This window comes from Equus quagga, chromosome 2, assembly GCF_021613505.1.
Source record: "Equus quagga isolate Etosha38 chromosome 2, UCLA_HA_Equagga_1.0, whole genome shotgun sequence".
NCBI classification, from domain to species: domain Eukaryota; kingdom Metazoa; phylum Chordata; class Mammalia; order Perissodactyla; family Equidae; genus Equus; species Equus quagga.
In genome coordinates, this window is record NC_060268.1 from 29,533,470 (window position 1) to 29,553,178 (window position 19,709).

Consider the following 19,709-nt stretch of genomic DNA (forward strand, 5'->3'; position numbering starts at 1 on the left):
ACCTGTAATTGAAAAGGAAAAAATGGTTGATACATTTGAAACACATAAAATAGTATTATGATAAAAGCCAAGATAGAAGTTGGAAGCATGAGTCTTAGGTTTGTACATACAAACTTGATTACATTAGCTTTAGGACTTCAAAAAATCTCCAGAACAGAGAAAGCATCCATTGGTGAATGGAAACTATACAGAACATTCCTACAATGGACCTTTAGGATTATGATTATTTGCTATTGAGATAGGATTTGGGTTCTTTGCATGTAATGAGTCACACTTTTATGAGAGTAAGAAATCAAACACTTAGACAAGCCCAGAAAATAGATTTTTTTAAAATGAAAGTCTGCATCCCTGAGAGAAAAATTTATATCATTTCTCTATATTTTTAGGAACTTCTTTTGGTGGTGCTCCCAGGACTTTCTTTAGTGCATCTTTCATATCTTTGTTCCACAGACTGTAGATCAGAGGATTAAAGAATGGGGCTGCCATGCAGTAAAACAAGGTCACAAATTTCTGTGTCCCAGGATGGCTCCTGGAGCCTGGACTCACATGCATCACCATGACTGAGCCATAGAACAGAGAAACCACCAAGAAATGGGAGGCACATGTAGAAAAAGCTTTGTTCCTGCCTGAGCCAGCTGGGACCCGAAGTACAGCTCGCAAAACTAAAGTATAGGATCCCAGGATGTAGAGGAAGGTGATGAAGATGATAAGAGAGCTTAGAGTAGCACAAGTTAGAGTAGTTTTGGGAATTGGGGCACAGGACAGTGCCAGCAGTGGCACCAGGTCACAGAAAAAATCATCAATGATGTTAGGGCCACATAAGGGTACCTGGGACATAAGAACTGCAGGCATCAGTATGGATAGAAAGCCACCTGCCCAGCAGAAAACCACTAATTGGGCACAGAGATGGTGAGTCATGATGGTGGGGTAATGCAGAGGTCGACAGATGGCAAGGAACCGATCAAAGGACATTGCAGACAGAAAGCAGCCCTCAGCAGCACACATGGAGAAGAAGAAGTAGAACTGGAGCAGGCAGCCAGTGTAGGAGATGCTCTTGGTCTGCGAGATGATGTTGGCCAACATTTTGGGCACATCAGAACTGACATAGCAGATCTCTGGGAAGGAGAAATTGTCCAGCAGGATGTACACGGGTGTGTGGAGTTTCCTGCTTGACCACACAGCACAGATAATGGATGTGTTCCCCAGGAGGGTCAGAAGGTAGATGAGAGAGAAGATGACAGAGAGCAGGATCTGGATCTCCCTGCGGCAGGGGAAGCCCAGGAGGATGAACTCACTCACAGACCCAGAGATATTACTGGCTTCTGAGATACGCATTCTTCTAATCTATGAAAGGAATGAGCAAAAAGGACCATTATATTAGCCATTTTCTCTCTCTTGAACAGTTCAAAAATTCTTCTTTGATGTACAGTTTCATAATATAATACTCATACATTTATACACTTCATTTCTTCTTGTTGCAAAGAGAATTTTTTACAGTATTTAGAAAAATTTTAAGAAAAATCAAAGTTTAAATATACTCTGAAATTGAATTAGATGAGTACAAAAAGAGCATCCAACTTACTACGTGGTCAGTAACACAGTATTTTCAGGAGATCTGTCCTGGATAGCTCTGTTGACTAAAGCAGGTTGCTGAAGACACCGACATAAATTCTATTCTAGCAAGTACTTGTTAGCTTCTTATAGCTGATATTTAATTTCCACTTGCTGAGCAACAGCTAATTTGATACAGAGAAAAATGAGCCTTATTGGCTTCACTCCTTTATTAGGAGAACCTGGCTCTCGAATAGAAAAAATAGCAGGAGGCAGATAGAGAAACACCTGTCTCTGAGTTTAGATGCTTCATCTTGTTACTGCATAGTGATGAATTATCTTATGTAAAAAGAACATAAAAAAAGGAACAAAAGCAGATATTTAACTCTAAAACTGTGAGAGGAATACACTAGTGTAGAATGCTAGTGTCAGAAAGGATCTCAGGAATTATCAAATTCAGTTTCATATCTTAGAAACTGAGACCAGAGAGGTTAAACTAACCCAAGTTTGTCTTGGCTTTTGGTGGAGGAAAGAAGTCGAAAACTTAGGTATTTGGACATTCCTTTCAGACATTTTCTCATAAGCCTCTCTATCATTTTCTCATAAGCCTCTCTATCACCACTTTTCTTTAGGCTCAGATGGCTTCAAAAATATACTGTATATGTATTACAGCTTTCCCTCCTTTGAACCTATTCCTATTTATAATAAACAAGGACTTTAACAAGACTATTGACCAAAGCTGGAAATCACTACCTGATAGCCTGCATTCCCCTTTGACCTGGACTGTGTCCTTATTCTTGGCACCACTTCTAGACACTTCCTTTAAAAAACATTTGACTTCTAAAATAAGAAGCATAACAACCACTGTCATGTATTAAACATTCATTATGACAGTCTCCTAACTTTCATTACCTCATTAAATTCTACTCCTCTTCCTCTCCAGTTCTAGAACCTTTAGAAAAAGAAAACAAAACACCATGTGGTTTCACTCATATGTGGAAGATAAACAAATACATGGATACGGAGAACAGATTAGTGGTTACCAGAAGGGGAGGGGATGGATGAGAGAGTGAAAAGGGTAAAGGGGCACATGTATACGGTGATGGATTAAAACTAGACTGTTGGTTGTGAACATGATGTAGTCTATACAGAAATTGATATATAATAATGTGTACCTGAAATTACACAATTTTATAAGCCAATATGACCTCAGTCAAATAGTTTTAAAAAAACTACAATGTATCCCAAACTTTGTCTCAGTTCCTTGCAATAAATTTAAAAGAAAAAAAGAAAATCAAACGCTTCCACGTTTCTGAATGTAGCACTGAATGATTGTCCCTCTAAGTGTGTTAATTCTAAAATCCTCTTTTCCTGCACAGCTGTCAGCAATGTGTGTAATATATTAGCTGTGTGTCTTTATCGCATCTGATTCACTTTGTTCACACGCAACTTGCTTATATCAAATTTCTGGTTGTGCATATGAAGGATTAGCTTCAGGAAATCTGTGTTGGGAACTGAGGCCACATATCACAGGAAAAGATTGTTTACATGTTTCTCCTAGTCTCCTTGGATAGTTCACTGCAGGTACATCACCTAAGATGGTTGAGGCAGGTATCTTCCAGGCTAGCGGTTTCCATCAAATACCAAAGGGAGACCAAATAGGAAAAGAGTTTTGTGTTTCTTCAGAGACCAAACATGGCATACAGACTGGTGAGTTGAAATGAGAAACTATAGACTATAAATCCAAGGTTATGGGCTCAATGGAGGAGGCTTTGAACTAGAAATTCAGCACTCAGAAGGGATGATATGATGCTTTAAACTAGAACTAGATGATGAGGATTTTAGGCCGGTTAATTTTAAAACTGCAGATGAGAAGCAGGCTCCAAGGACTGGAGTTTGCTTGCCCTTTGTTGGGAAACATTTACATTTGTAAGGGAAACCTCCATCTGTAAAGAAGCCTCCCTCTCTGTGCCAGGAAGAAGGGGGATGGCCTTATCTCTAGAAACTCTTAATCAATGCCAAAGGCAAGAACTTAAGTTGTTTACTGTATGGCAACCTCATGTAACTGCCCCCCCCCCAACATCCTCCTTTGTCTTTGGCTGAGGATAATATTTAAGTGGTGGCTTCTGCCATTCACTCAATCTGGTTTGATTCTTATCTAAAAGTTATAGGACCACCCAATAACCAGAACCCTACTGGCACGGATATCATGTTAACAACTCTTTTTCCATATTCTTTCTTTTGCCTTGTAAAGAGATAACTCACATACCTATGCCCTAAATTTAGCCTTACTCTCCATCCATGTTTGCAGCAGAAGTGGCAGCAGAAGCGGCAGCAGCAGCAGCTCCCCATGCCAGCAGCATCTCTGACTGCCCGTGGGTCCTGTCCCCACGCAGCAGCTGTGATTGCCCATGAGTCCTGTCCCCATGCTATTCCACACTATTTTCTAAATAAAAGAGCACTATGGCCAGATCTTGAGAGTCCAAGAAATCTTTCTTTCGACTGCTTGGCTCACCGACCCCGCATCACTAGACAACCTCAATTTTCCATATTTGAGATTTAACTGAAGTGTGTGTAGTAAGTGTGCCACGCTCTTTAGTGTGACCACAATTTTCTTACATGGCTGAATTGGCCATGGTGGGTAAGACTGCATGTAAATAGGGCAAAGAAACATGAAAAGGAAAGAAAAGAGTGGAAGGAAGATGTATTTCAGGGTTGTTGTCTTTGGGTGAGAAATATCTCTTTCACTCTTGGTTAGAATCACTGTAAACTCACTTCAGGATTAAAGTGAGAGTAGGGAGCCCTTGAGAAGAAGCCTTTGCTGTTTTGAGGGTGGCTCTGGGATGAACAAATGCTCATTAAAATTTGAAGAAAGAGAAAGAAAATATCCATAAAGAAAACGAAACAGCAGATTTTCCTTCAAATTCTTATCTGAAATACAATTTGGAAGTGTTCTGAATGTCCTTCCTTTACCAATTCAGGAGCAGACTTCTTGGGCTTTGAGAACCTCTCTGTTCCTGCCTCAGTGCTCTAAGTTTAACACGCCGAGAACCAATGCTCCTTCTCTCCCTGACTTGGGTCCTTGTGGATTCTACTTGGGATTAAATGTTGATTTTTCCTTTTATGGAAAATACAGGAATTCTTACATCTTAATTCTGTTTAATGAGAGTAGATACCTGTCACTTACAAATGTTTTATTTCCTCTGCAGTGACATAAGCCCACAGACTTCTATCATCTTTTTATCTGAAAGATAATGCAAAAGAGAAGTGTGAGCTCAGATTTTCATATGGGATTATTAAACACGTATATCCTGGATAGACATTTGAGAGTCCCTGCAAGAAAGAATGAAGGCTTTGTACAAAAGTTATATATTATTTTATATACTAATTCATCTATAATATAAAATACATTTATTGATAAAAATACAAAAGAAAATTCACAGCCCTCTTTTGGTAGCAGTGTTACACACAGTGACATTGCAGCAGGAAGTGGAGGGGCTCCCACCTGTGCCCTTTTAGGGATCCTGGATGTGCAGGGTTTTGGATGCCTGGTGACCCTCTGCCCCAGTTTGGGTCTCACAAAGGATCCTCTATAGCCTTATACACAAAGGAGTAGAGTGCCAGGAAACTCTCCCTTCCTTTTATTTTGCATCCCTTTCTTGGCACATATTGTCCCTGGAGGCCACCCCTCAGGAGAAGCAGGGAAAATCACAGTGCATCACTCACTCCCCAGGTGCATTTTGCTTTCAGTTGAGCTTAAAGATGAAGAGTGTCCCTGAATCCATCATCTGGTAATGGCCCTCTGGTTTGTTGCTCACATGGCACCTCTAGTTGCCAGGTGAGCAACAAATCCAGACTGGTTCTGGCTTTTAAAAACCAGGTTTATTTTGGACGTCATCAATTGCTTCAAGGCTCCTGGGACAACCATTCCCTCCTATATGCTTCTTCAAGTGACATTTAAAATTCACTTTAAGAAAGCCCCAAATCCCGAGTATCTTCCTAATCATCCACTAAAAATAACCTCCCTGCTCGTCTTTATCACTTGGTATATAGGTATTAAAAATTCATCTCTACTCCCCCTGCAGACTCCTGGCTGCAAGGACTGATGCCCACTGGACTGTGCAATGGCTTTCAGACTTCAGGAGTGTAAGAAAACCTGGGGTTTCAAAGCTATATCTAATCTGCTTATGGCTTCTACCTGTTATTCTTTCCTGGTCATTGTTATGCCTTTTGGTCACTCTGAGAAACTCCTGTTAACATCATTAGTTTGGCTTCTTTTCCTCTTAAATATTTTTACTTCAAACACTATACTTGATAAGATTGTTCAGAAGTTGTCCTCTATAGCTAGACTTCCTATTTATCTTGGTGCAACAAATTTCATTGAAAAGTGAGTGCCCACTGTGAACAAAAATTTGTTCAAAACGATCATTGCCCACAGGAGCTTTCAGGGTAATGAACTACTTTGGCAAAAGTTCCAACGAAAATATTGTGCAAGGGCAAAACTTTAGATCCTTTCTATTCTTTGCTGCTTAAGTATATGCACGGTAGTCTTTCACTGACAGTGAGGTACACTTGAACTCGGGCGTGGTCCATGGGAAGGTGGGAGTCAGAGCAGCTCCAGATGTTACCTTCTTCTGTCAGACTCTCTATTACGTGTGTTAGGCTCCTTCTCTCTTCTCTCAGCTTTATTCACTTAAACACAGAGGTATGAGGTGGCAGGAGCCAGCCAGAATGTCTCTAAGCCGAGCTGACAAAGGCAGCAAGACTGGAAGCAGTCCACTCACTCTGTTCAATATCCACCAGTTCCTGCTGCAAGTGACTTGGGGGCAAACACTTCTGAGTAGCACTAACCAGATCCTTTCACTGCTTCCTCTACATTCTGTTTCTTTTCCTAATGCTAAGGATGCTCTAATTTTCCATTTTGGAAGCACCACTGATGTATCTGGAAGTCTTAGACCCACTAATGCTTTCATATTTCAATTGGAGACTTCTTTTTAACCTCCTCCCTCAGTGACTTGATTATGAAAAACTTCTATTTATTCTTCATAAACTTGATGATGGCTGTCTAATCTCTTTGGTATAATCTTTGAAAAATATTTTGTTATTAATAATACTTATGTTGGTATGCAACTAGTATGTAACTTTCCAAATCAGTTCTTTCCCTTTTTAATTTCAGAAGTACCTCAGAGACCAGTCCTCTCTGACATGTCGCTTGCCCCAAGAAAGACAGCCATTCTGAAAAAAAAAAAAAGAATTTTTCTAGATGCTTCAGTTTCAGATAAATTCCTTAAATGTAAGTTTGAATCCATATGTTTTTCTCTTACTCTTCATTATTATTACATTTTTCTCTTTTCTTTTCATTATCTAATTCCCATTTTCTGTGTTTTCTTCCTAGAATTGGTATCATGGCAACTGAGGCTCTATGATATCACCAATGAGCTCATTTCCTTTCTTGCCCCATTCAACCTGTCAGTGGATAGCTCTGGGTGTGCTTGAACCATGCCAGTTTGTATATTTGAGGACAATGCCAAGCTTAAACCAAACAGTTCATTTTACTGCTGAAGAGAAGATGTATTTTAGGCCTGGAAGTCATTGCTTAAGTTAGGAGTACCCAGGGGAAACCAGGTTCCTATTAGGTTTCTGGATTTAAATTCTGGGAAGAAATTAGCATTGGACCTGAAAGCCATTGGCAGAAAGTGGTGCACCTGGGATAAATCTGACCTTCCCAGGCCCTCTTTTTGTCAGGCAGCATGTCGTGGAAGGTATGGTAGCTAAGCTCCAAGGGCTGTGCTGGGCCAGGCTCTGCTTTAGGCAGTACGACCCAGGCCAGCCAGGTCCCTCTCTTTGCACAGCCTTTCCCAGCCCATATGTGAAGGCTCTAAGGGTTGCTATGTCCCCTCTGGAGTTTGAGTGGAAGAGAGAGAAGTGGACAGATATACACACTCGTCATTTCATAACTGACTTTAGATCAACGATATCTAAACTTTTGGGCTTGGTATAGGTAGTGCTTAATTTCACCATGCTGCCTTCTCTGTTCTCTCCAAACATGCCCTGGACATTAAATAATGAATTTCCAAATGAAAGTGAATTTAATTTAATTTGGAGAATTTTCTGGGATTTTGAGAGTCTCATATGCATCTTTGAAATGACTGTTGATTTCAGGTCTGAGTGGTAAATCCCTAACTCAGAAGAAATTGGGCAGAAATAGAATTGTAATAGGCTTGGAGGCAGGCATCTGGCAGTGGTTCAGGGTGACCCTGATTTATACTGAAAATGCTTCAATTATACCCATAACTTCCCTCACTCTCTCCACTGTTCCATCTACATTCACACTGTCTTTAGAGCACTGTTTTGTGATTTCGTCCCTTCTTAGGTTCTCGCAAAATGTTGATTCATTTACAAATATATTTTAAATTATGCTAATTAGACTATACATCATTATAGAAAACAAAAAAGTCATAAAAAATAGTATAACATTAACATTTGTTGTTTATCTTTCTATTCATATTTACATTAAAAAGCTGGATCATACCATATATGTTACTTTGGAATATACTTTTTAAAATATGCAAACTTGAATGAATCTTTTGCCATGTTAATGAATATAAGTCTACCTAATCACTAATAGGAACATAATATTCTATTTTATAGCTATAGCATAATTTGTTCAAGCAATCTCTCTGTTGGACATTTAGATTGTTTGCAATTTTTTCTATTACAAACAATTCTGTGATGATCTTCCCTTACAAAGAATTGCTCTAAGTGCAATAGCTGATTAAAATATATATAATTTTAAGGATTTTGTTTGCCGTATTGCTAGATTGCTCTCCAAAAGTGTTGTCCTAACTTATATTCTAACCAGTTGTTTGTAAGAACGCCCATTTTCCTCCCATTTGAAACATACACACACAGGCTATTATAATTCTTTCTAAAAATTACCATTATGGATATTTAAAATTAACATCTTATTATTTTACTGTATATTTATTTCATTAGTATTGAGATTGAAGTAAAAAGAATATTTTATTCTTTTGAGTTTTTTTTCTTTTTGTTCCCTTTTCTTCTCATTTATGAACATAACCCACTTTACTATTCATGATAGTAGATTTTTCTTGGTTTACAATAATTCTTTATATTTTGTGAATATTTGCCTCTAACATGTTTGGCGTTTGCCTTTCAATGTATGTACAGTAACTTTTTAAGGCAAAAGTTTTTTTGGTGTAGTTATATTTATCAGTCTTCTCTTAATGCTTTATGCTTAGGAACATATCCACACCTTGAGATTATATATTTATAACACATAAGATGTAGAATTGAACAATTCTTCTATTGGTGAGTAGAAAATGTATACAATTACTAAAAGGCAAGGACAACGTGTCTCCAGAATAAGTGGCAATTTCAGAAAGGATAAAACATTACTTCTTCATAGAGGAAAGGGGTCGATGTAATCAATTTGCCACCAAGTGGCTGGCTGTTCTTCTCAATGAATAGTACCCTACTGATGACTCAACATCAGTCTTTCATTAGTTACAACAACTAAATCAACCTTGGTAAGAGGCCCATGTTCTGGGTCTCATACACAGCCTCAATTGTACTATTATGGCTCCTCCATTTGTGAACATACTGTGTAAACAGTGGGATGACAGATGACAGAAGCTGCCTGGCATGTGGTATAAATCATTCTATTCACTTGAATTTCAAGTTCATCCACTGTGGTGGGTATCGATATGAAACACCAAGATTCTCGCATTTTGCGCCCACTTCCATAGTTTCATCCACATGCCTCCTTTCATCTCTGATTTCCCAATCTTGCTTCTTCCAGATCCCTGGCTAGACAGAAGAGCCATTGGTTACAGCCCAAGAGCCCATGTATATCCTCATCTTACACTTTTTTCCCCATAATGCAACTGGACAACTAAGTTTACTGCTTTCATTTCTGCACACTAGAAGAACTTATCCTCACTGTAATGATTTAGAGTTAGCCTCTGAGTTAGGCTGAATGTAGAAGTCATCTATTGCTGGCTCACGTGAATTACTGAGTCAACTCATCCATGAATTAGGACTGAGCTTCTTCTTCATTTACTGGTTGTTGGGAACCCCTGACGAGGCCAGGTGTAAACTAAGGAAAAGGTATAGGTACAGCAGGGGTAGGTGATGTGTCCTCTCAACCTGCCTGGAGACATCCATTAATATAAGATTTCCAAAGCACCACGAATTGTTGCTGTTCTTGACTGAATTTATGACTTGGTGGATGTAACAATACCTATTTCAAGGTGGGAAGCTCTGTTTGCATAGCCACTTGATTTCCCATGGTAAGATGCTCAGCATTTTTCCCTCAATGGAAATCAGGATCTCCTTTGCAAACAATGAGTAGTTCTATGCAATAAATATCCTACCTTTTTAGGACTCTAGAGATATGATCTAAAAGTCTAATAATGCTTATCACATGATATTCTTCTCTATATTGCTTGACCAACAGGGCAAAATGAACAGCAGCCTGAACCTATTGTAGAGGTTTTGCTTTGCTCTGGGCCTCTCTCAAAATCAGCAATCTTCCAAGTCAATCACTGGCAAACTTATCAGAGCAGTATTCAGCAAATTTGGTTTCATCTGCCTCCAAAATATCAAGTGTCTCACCAAGTCCTCTGCCTCTTTCTTAGTAGCAGGAGTTGTAAAATAGAACAACTTGTCCTTTATTTTAGAGATGTGCCCTGTCTTGATAATTGGTTGACTTCAGTTTGTCATTTTTTCTTAAATATGTCAAGTAAAAAAAAAGTCACCCAACTCCACAGCTCTTATAATTACCATTGTCTCCATCCCATTCAAGTGCTAGAGCTATTACATAGCTAGTGCTTTCCCTTCCACCTGTGCCTCCTTCCAATTTATCACAGGTGAAAGTCTTAGCAAGTATATCCTCTTCTATCCTAGGTGTTATCACCACCTGACTTATTCATTACACTGGGGTCTTTGCTGCCATCTTCCCAGGATCTCATGGGGAGGGGTTGATTTAGAAGGCTTTATATTACCAATGGTGTTCATATGGGCCCTTTTGACAGCGGAGACCGAGACAGGGACTTGTGTGCAGATGTTATATATGAGAAGTGATCTTAGAAAGCAAGAAGGAGCAGGGAAACTAAGAGAAGGAGGAGGAAAAGCCACTGAAGAAGGACACTGGATTCCAGGGACTCTGAAACACATAGCAAATGTCTCCCAGAAATATAAATGATTGATGCATTCATCCATCTGTACTGAGCCCGTAACTCTTCAGGGCTGCACTTACACATAGGCTGTGGGGACTCTCGTGACTTCTGAGAACCTCTGGGGCAGAAATTTGAAAGATATGTGGTACTTTTCAACTGGGGCAGTGTCAATATGAGTTTGAATTCAGATGGAACTGTTCAATACAGCTGCAGCTGAAAATACAAGCTCAGCAAAGGCATCTCCTACCATAACCTTCTGGTTCTATTATCATTTACTAGTTGTGTGACATTAGGGAAACTGCAGAATCTCCCTAAAACTGTTGCTTTTTTAATTTATTAACATGGCATTGATAATAACCTGTTCCAGAGCATTTTTATATATAATAAATCAAGTGACTGTTCTCAAAGCATATTCAGTGGAGTAAGAGTTGCATGAGGGAATTTGAGGGAAAAGGAAGTTATCCTGTCAAAATTAGATAAAGCTCTATCTTAATATCTCTATTTTGGAGATTCATAATGCTTATCATATTCTCGAAGTGTTCAAGAATTGGCTTAATTTGGTATAACCCACTACTTGCTTTATTTAAATATACGGCATTTATTTTTTATTTGAGCAGACTATTTTTTACTTTTCTATTAACTTCACATGGATTATTTCTAGAAAAATGTTAGAAAATTTGGAGATAGTTTACATAAATGATTTATCTCAGTGACTAGCAGCTAGTAAATGCTGAAATAGTAGTGTATATTATCGAAATAAATGAAGTAGGCTTCAAGACTGTCCTCCGTATCTGAGGAGGTAAGAATTTGTTATATGGTTTGAAAAGAATGTAGCTTTTGATGGTAGTTGAGGGGAGTGTGTGAAGGAAATTATGAAGACAAGAAATCATCTGTTGAGTAAGATAGACTTTTGTTTGCATCCTTATAAATACTTCACTTCCTAAAATAAATTAAATTCGAAGCTCAAATTTTATCACTGTATTCTTAATTTATAAAATCCTAATTCAGCAAAAGTTACTAAATAAGTTGGATTTCATTCCATTAAGTGGCAGCAACCTGAAATGTAAGGTGAAAGTCTTCCTGGGATATGGAAAGTCTGAGACGTAAAGAGCCTAGTTAATTATTACCTCAAAGTTGGTTGCAAACGTATAAACCACACACCTTGAGAAACAATCAACAGTACGTTTTATTAATCACCATATATTTTCATCTCTTTTCCCAATCTGCTAAGAAAGACTGATGACTATAGAATGAATGAACCATAAGCATTCAGAGGGAAATCATAATTAAAATAATCAGGAAAGCAACATCTTACACCTGTATTAAAGATATTCTGGATGAAGTTCTTAATTAAGGATCTTAGCTTATGTAAATAATTTGTCCAGGCAATTGTTCAGCCATTCAATTCACTTTACTTCAATGAAATAGAACAGAGAAAACTTTTCTTCTATTATGGCACCCCCCCGAAAGTTCTGGCCCTCCAAGTCCAAACAACTTCAAATCCTTGGTTCTTTCCTAAAGGAAGTCCAATTAGAGTAGCACTTAACTTTGTGGAAGAGATGACTTTCTGAAGTCTGTAAATGTAACTCTGTAAATGGAATCTTATCTTCTTATTGCCTTTCATTACATTTTTCCTTGAAAAATAGATGGTTAACATAAAACGTGTAATCAAACCAACAGTTGTGATTACATATTTTAAAGAAGAGAAGATCTATAGAGACATTTTGGATAATACTTAAATAGGTTGAGTAGCAAAAATACTGAAACAAAATAAGATCCTAGAACTGTAAATTGACACTGGACTTGCAGCAAAGGAAGTTAGGTCCTGACTAATGCCTGGCCTTGTACATTTAGCATCTGTCTTAACCCTATTAGAGGTAAACGACAGCCACTAAGTTCTCAATTCTTATTTTGGGTTCTCTCTGATCTACTACTTAATATCCAGCTAAGGTTATTAGTTGGTTTTTTTAAAACCCTTACGGTAAAAATATGTATTATTCTTTGGAGGTAGTGATAAGGTCACACCTGCAAGGTTGGACTTATTTCATACAGATATTCTTCCTTTCAGTCAATAACTACCAGTGGGGGAGAATTCATTTACAGTGTTAATCCCAAAACAAGTTTATGATCTATGTTGCATCCTTATATGTTGCTCTACTTCTGAAATATAAAGCAGGGTTATACTTACTTTTAGAAACTCAGTTATATATGACGAGTTAAATTTCCTTAAGACAATTTTTTTCTTAAATAAGACTAATCCATCATGTAGTGACTGATATTTAAGATGACAATGGGCTATTGTAACAGTTCCCTAACCAAAATTATTAAATTCTCTAGAAAACTATCTTGCTCATATCTCATGAAGATAGGTTGTCATGGAATGTGGCTCACTATGACTTCTGATTTATGTTTTATGAACAGGTATTTCAGTTCCAAAGACTTTCCTTAGGGCAGCCTTCATCTCCTTGTTCCTGAGGCTATAAATTAGAGGATTGCAGAGGGGTGTTATCACAGAATAAAATAAGGTTACAATTTTCTGCATTTCCATTGAATGTCCTGATCCAGGATTAACATACATCACCATAACAGAGCCAAAAAAAAGGATCACCACAGCCAGATGGGAAGCACAAGTGGAGAAAGCCTTGTGTTTGCCAGCCTCTGAGGGCATCCGTAGCACAGCCAGAATCACCAGAGCATAGGAGCAAAGGATAAAGAGAAAGGTGCCAATCATGAAAATAGCATTGAATGTAGAGTAAGTGAACTGCGTGGTGTTGTCTACAGAACAGGACAGCATCATCAATGGGACAGGATCACACATAAAATGGTTGATGATATTTGGGCCACAATAGGGCAACTGTGAAATGAGAACAACTGGGGTTAGGAAGAGGATAAACCCACATGACCACCCAAAGATGACAAGGCCAGTGTATAGCTGTTTAGTCATGATGTGTGGATAATGCAGAGGATGACAGATGGCAAGGTACCTGTCAAAGGCCATGATGGAAAGGAAGCAGCCTTCATCACATCCAAAAGAGAAGAAGAAGTAGAACTGGGCAAAACAACTCACGAAGGAGATGGACTTGCTGGAGGACAGGAAGTTGGCCAACATTTTAGGGATGGTCGTGGTGACATAACATATTTCGAGGAGAGAGAAATTCCCCAAGAAGATGTACATGGGGTTGTGAAGGTGCCAGTCCCACCACACAGCACAGACAATGGCTGCATTCCCCATCAGGGTGAGGGTATAGGCTCCTGAGAAGAGCCCAAAGTACAGAAACTGCATTTCTGGGCTCGAGGGAAAGCCCATGAGGATAAAGTGGCTGACAGAGCTGGTGGTTTCTCTGCCAGATGCATTCATTAGTCTGGAAGACATGGAGATGACATTGCTTATTGCATTTTAATAGACTGTGTTGGTTCTTCCTGAAAACACAAAATTTCTTTTTTTAAAGATTTTATTTTTTCCTTTTTCTCACCAAAGTCCCCCAGTACATTGTTGTATATTCTTCGTTGTGGGTCCTTCTAGTTGTGGCATGTGGGACGCTGCCTCAGCGTGGTTCAATGAGCAGTGCCATGTCCGCACCCAGGTTTCGAACTGATGAAACACTGGGCCACCTGCAGCAGAGTGCATGAACTTAACCACTCGGCCACGGGGCCAGCCCCTCTTTACCACTTTTTTGATAAAGTAATAGACAATAAGGTTTCTGTTAAAGCAACAAAACTATGATCATCACAACCTGTTCCCTAAGAGTATGATGGCATTTTGGTAAGAAGAAAAGTGATGACTAAAAGGGCCTCTCTGATTCCAGCATAGATTCTATATTATCTGACAATATGCAACACATGTTTGGTATACAAGAAATGCTTCCTCTTTAGTCAGCCTGTTGAATTCAGCTCCACAGCATGGGGAAGAGTCCTACACTTTGGCACCTAAAATTCTCCGGTTGAAAATTTTGATGTACTCTCTTGTGAATGTGAGAACTAGATATGTCATTGGGGCAACTGATTCTAAGGAGAGCAACTGCTCTGAGTGACTGGACTATTGAATGTGACCAGACATGGCTAGTTTTGCTGCAAAAAGAGTTGTGAAGTAGAGAAAAATTTCTTGATTTGTGTTTGTGTAATTTCCATATTACTTTCATAGCTACTTTCTAAGTTTGGTTTTTCTTCTCTTTTTCACACATACCCCTGGTACGTTTTTATGCCCATTCTTGGCATTTTCTATTGAGACAACCTTGAAACATGGAATATCTTGCTTCACTCAATCCTGCTCCCCTCTATCTCCAGGTTGTTGTTATTGAATCCAAACTTTTATACATCTTGTTTCTTTAGAAGCCTACTCTTGGCTATCACATTTGGCATCTAAAGTGAAAGGATTGCTGTTTCTATGTTCTCATTGCTCATGAGGCTATGGGGATTGTTTTAAGTCTGAACACAACCCGGTAGTTCAGTCTGTTTTTTCCCATAGCAATCACCTCATATGATGGAGCAATGATGGTACCAGAATTTCTCAAATTATAATTTTTTTTTTTTGCCCTGGGAGACATAGATTCCCCCTTGATCTGTTGTGATTGTAGAGTAAGATTTATTTTTTTAAAAAAAGATTATTTAGGATTTTTATCCTGAATAATTGCTTGGGTTTTCTCAGTTGAGGGTGTCATACACTATCAGAGAAAGAATAAATGTCATCTATTCTAGGAAAGCTATGGACCTAAGGAGTCTTGGCCTGTCACTCGAGATGAAAAATAGAGTGATTTTAATCTAAGAACGTTTAAATTGTACTTAAGTACATATGGTGAGTAGAAAATATATAGAAGCAAAGAGAGAAACAGCATAATATTAATGTAAGAGGCAATTGACATGGGGAAGTTTCAAAAATACCCTAACTTGTGAGATGCTTACAGATTATTTTGCTGCTTTTAGTGAAGAAAAAGCTCAATTAGCTACAACACAAGCCTTAATGGTTATCTTCATAACTCATTTCACTGAATTTTTAAACTCATTTAATTTTTGTCTTTTATACTCTGGCTTGTGTCCTGATACCTCCTCTAAGCTGTCTTAGTCATTTCACTGATGCTAACACTAGCATATCAAATCAGTATCAATACTCACCCTGCTTTGGTCTCCTGTTACGGTATTTCTTGGGAATACTGACTGGATAAAGTTACAATCCAAGGAAGATCCAATAAATGGAAGAAACAGAAAGCATGCAGATGCTGAATGGTTTTGTCCTTTCAGGAAGAGTTATTTCATATAAACCAAGACATTAAATTAGTGAAACTGAGAGCAATATATGAGTTGGAGAGATACATCAGAGTAAAATCAGAGATTTGTCATATTTTATCTATTGAACAAGTAACAAAATTCATCATAATATCGATAACTCCAGCTCCAGTATCTTATCAGTTATGCATTTTCACACAAAATCCCCAGAACTCTCTGTAAACAATAATTGTTAATATTTTAAAGGGAGAAGGGAAGTAAATAAATGTATTTTCCATGACTTGGGGAAACAGGAGAAAAATTAATATTTTCAAACTTTTCTGTCAATTTTATTCTAATCAGATATTTACATTTTCAGAGCAAGAAGAAAGCACTTGCCTGGAAATTTCTTTATGCAGAAAACTCAGCAATTGTAATAGGGACTGCAAAATTTTAACACACTCATTGGATATGTGCCAAGAGAAAAAGTCAGAAAAGGGAGGTAAAATATTATCCCACAGAGTGAAAATCATGTGACGGACTTCTGAAGAACCGGACAATGCAGTTTGTAATCTGGCATGAGTTTCAAAGAGTGAATTTCAAAAGATTTTTTCCCCCAAGCTTCAAACCTCATATTTATGGTCAAAGTGAAAACCTAGATGAAGGTATTGTCTGTATTTATTTCCTTGCATCACAGACTTTTGAGATTTCTGACTCTCTCCCCTGGTATTTTTAAACTATTTGTTCAACAGATGATGTTGTTTTTGAATTTTATTACAATGAATTCCCAAGCCCTGCAATCCCCTGAGGAACAGTGCACTTACAGAGCTAGGTTCTTATCTTCTCTTGTGCTTCTGCTAAGGATGCAGTGCAAAAGGTTCTTGGGGAATATTCAAGTAGTAATAGAGTTTGTTGTAATAGCTATAATAGGAAGATGCACCATTAGATTCCTGTTTCTATTTTGAAGAAAGAGAAAAAATTCCTTCCTTGCCAATATTCTCAAATTCGTTGTTTAGAGACCTTTTAGTCACAATTGTATGTTAGCCATTAGAAAAATATCATTTAAGTGCTAAGTCTTGTATAGGGTTATTCAACAAATGTTTGTCAAGTGCTTAACAGACCTTGGAGGTATAGGTAGGGTAAACAAAATAGAAAAAAATTCCTACCTACTTGGAACAATTCAATCGGGGGGAGGGAGCAACAGAAATGAAACAAAATCAGTAAGTGAATGAGTAAATATTTTTTTTGAGATTAATGAAGTGTGGGAGTAGTATGGATTGAAAATGGGGCAGGACTTGTAATTTTAAATAAAGTTTTAAGGAAAGCCAAACAAAGACGTTAACATTTGAGCAGAGGCTTGAAAAAGTGAGCAAACAAACCAAGAGGATATGGAGAGAGATATCGGCCAGAAGGAATAGCTAATTCTAGGAACAGGAAACAGAAGTATGTTTGGCATGTTGGGAGAAGAGCAGGGAGGCCCGTGTGCTGGAGGAGCGTAAACTGGGGAGATGGCCCCTTTCTGGCACCCCGTCCTGTTATTCCATTTCTTCTTTGTACAGCATCCATACTTCATTGTACTCTTTTTTATTTAAAAATGTTTTCCAGCTTTATTGAGATATAATTGACATATAACAATGTGTGAGTTTAAAGTGTACAATGTACTCATTTTGTACACTCATATGTTGGGAAATGATTACCACCATAGCGTTAGCTAACGCCTCCATCACCTCCCACGTAATTACCATTTCTCTTTTGTGGTGAGAACATTTTCAATCTACTCTCTTAGCAGCTTTAAGTATATAGTGCAGTATTGTTGACAATAATCACCATGATATACGTTAGATTCTCCCAAAGTTATACATCTTATAACTGAAAGTTTGTACCTTTTGACAACTATTTCCTCCTTTCATTTACCCAACAGCCCTTGCAACCACCAATCTGTTTTTTGTTTCTATGAGTTCAGCTTTTTAAGATTCTTTGTACAGGTGATATATAATACAGTATTTGTCTTTCTCTGCCTGACATTTCACTTAGCATAATGCCCTCAAGCTCCATCCATGTTGTCACAAATGGCAGGATTTCCTTCTCTCTCAGGGCTGAATAATATTCCATTATGTATGTATACCATATCTTTTTTATCCATTCATCTGTAGATGGACACTTTGGTTGTCTCCATATCTTAGCTATTGTGAATAAAGCTGTAATAAACATGGGGGTGCAGATATCTCTTCAAGATAATGATTTTATTTTCTTTGAGTATATACACAGAAGTGGAATTGATGGATCATATGGTAGTTCCATTTTTAATTTCTTGAGGAAGCTCCATACTATTTTCCATAGTGTCTGTACTGGTTTGCATTCCCACCAACAAGAACCAGGAATCCCTTCGTATCCTTGCCAACACTTATCTCTTGTCTTTTTGATGATAGCTATCCTAACAGTTGTGAAATGATACCTCTTGGGGTTTTGATTTGCATTTCCCTGGTGATTAGTGATGTTGAGCACATTTTCATGTATCTGTTGGTCATTTGGATATCTTCTTTGGAAATATGTCTACAAAGATTCTTATCCCACTTCTAAATTGAGTTATATTGTTTTTTGCTTTAGTTGTATGAGTTCCCTATATATTTTGTATATTAATCTCTTCTCAGACATACGCTTTGCAATTACTTTCTCCATTTCGTAAGTTGCTTTTTCATTTTGCTAAGTGTTTTCTTACTGTGCGGAAACTGATAGTTTGGTATAGTCCCACTTGTTTAATTTACTTTTGTTGCCTGGACTTTTGGGGTCAGATCCAAAAACATAATTGACAAGACTAATGTAAAAGAGGATTTCCCTGTGTTACCTTCTGTGAGTTTTATGGTTTCAGGTCTTAGATCTTTCATCTATTTGGAGTTGACTTTGGGTATGGTGTAAGATAGGAGTCCAATTCATTCTTTTGAATGTGGATACGCAGTTTTCCCAACACCATTGAAAAGACTATCTTTTCCCCATTATGTATTCTTGGCACCCTTGGTGTAGATTAATTGACCTTATATGCATGGCTTTATTTCTGGGATCTCTATTCTGTTCCCTTGGTCTATTGTCTGCTTTTATGTCAGAACCATACTGTTTTGATTACTATACCTTTGTAATGTAGGTTGAAATAAAAAAATATGATGCCTCTAGCTTTGTTCTTCTTATTCAAGATTGCTTTGGTTATTTGGGGTCTTTTGTGGTTCCACACAATTTAAGACAGCTTTTTTCCATTTCTGTGAAAAATGCCATTGGAATTTTTATAGAGATTGCATTGAATCTATAAATCACTTTGGGTATTACAGACATTTTAACTATATTAATTCTTCCAATCCATTCCTTTTCATTTATTTGTGACTTCTGCAAGTTTTTTCATCAATGTCTTACAGTTTTCAAGGTACAGATTTTTTACCTGCTTGGTTAAATTTATTCCTATATGTTTTGTTCTTTTTGATACTAATATAAATGGCATTGTTTTTTTAATTTCCTTCTCAGATATTTCATTGTTAGTGCATGGAAACACAACTGATTTTCGTATACTGATTTAGTATCCTGCAAATTTACTGAATTAGTTTATTAGTTCCACAGTTCTGTAGTTTAGTGGGATCCCAGTTGTGTAGAATTTGAGCTTGGTCATGTGGCTGCTGCCGGGTCTGCAGTGGGGTGTGATATTGTTGGGGCCATTAGCAAGGGCTTGAGTTGGGGTGGATCCTGTCAGGTCCCTGGGGGAGGGACTGCCTTCAG

The 19,709-nt window shown here is 37.9% G+C and overlaps 2 protein-coding genes across 2 annotated transcripts; both read right to left on the bottom strand.

The window, feature by feature from the left end:
• Positions 1–366: 366 nt before the first annotated feature.
• LOC124235678 (olfactory receptor 11H6-like) lies at positions 367–1,335 on the bottom strand. Its single transcript, XM_046654005.1, has one exon. The coding sequence runs from the start codon at positions 1,333–1,335 to the stop codon at positions 367–369; it is 969 nt and encodes a 322-aa protein (XP_046509961.1).
• An 11,820-nt stretch (positions 1,336–13,155) lies between these two features.
• Positions 13,156–14,124, bottom strand: LOC124235090 (olfactory receptor 11H12-like). The gene has a single exon (XM_046652721.1). It carries the CDS (start codon positions 14,122–14,124, stop codon positions 13,156–13,158), a length of 969 nt encoding a protein of 322 aa, XP_046508677.1.
• Between the last annotated feature and the right edge of the window lie 5,585 nt (positions 14,125–19,709).

Excerpts from the sequence above, each read along its gene's own strand:
- LOC124235678 (XM_046654005.1), bottom strand. The coding sequence starts at position 1,335 with ATGCGTATCTCAGAAGCCAGTAATATCTCTGGGTCTGTGAGTGAGTTC.
- LOC124235090 (XM_046652721.1), bottom strand. The coding sequence starts at position 14,124 with ATGTCTTCCAGACTAATGAATGCATCTGGCAGAGAAACCACCAGCTCT.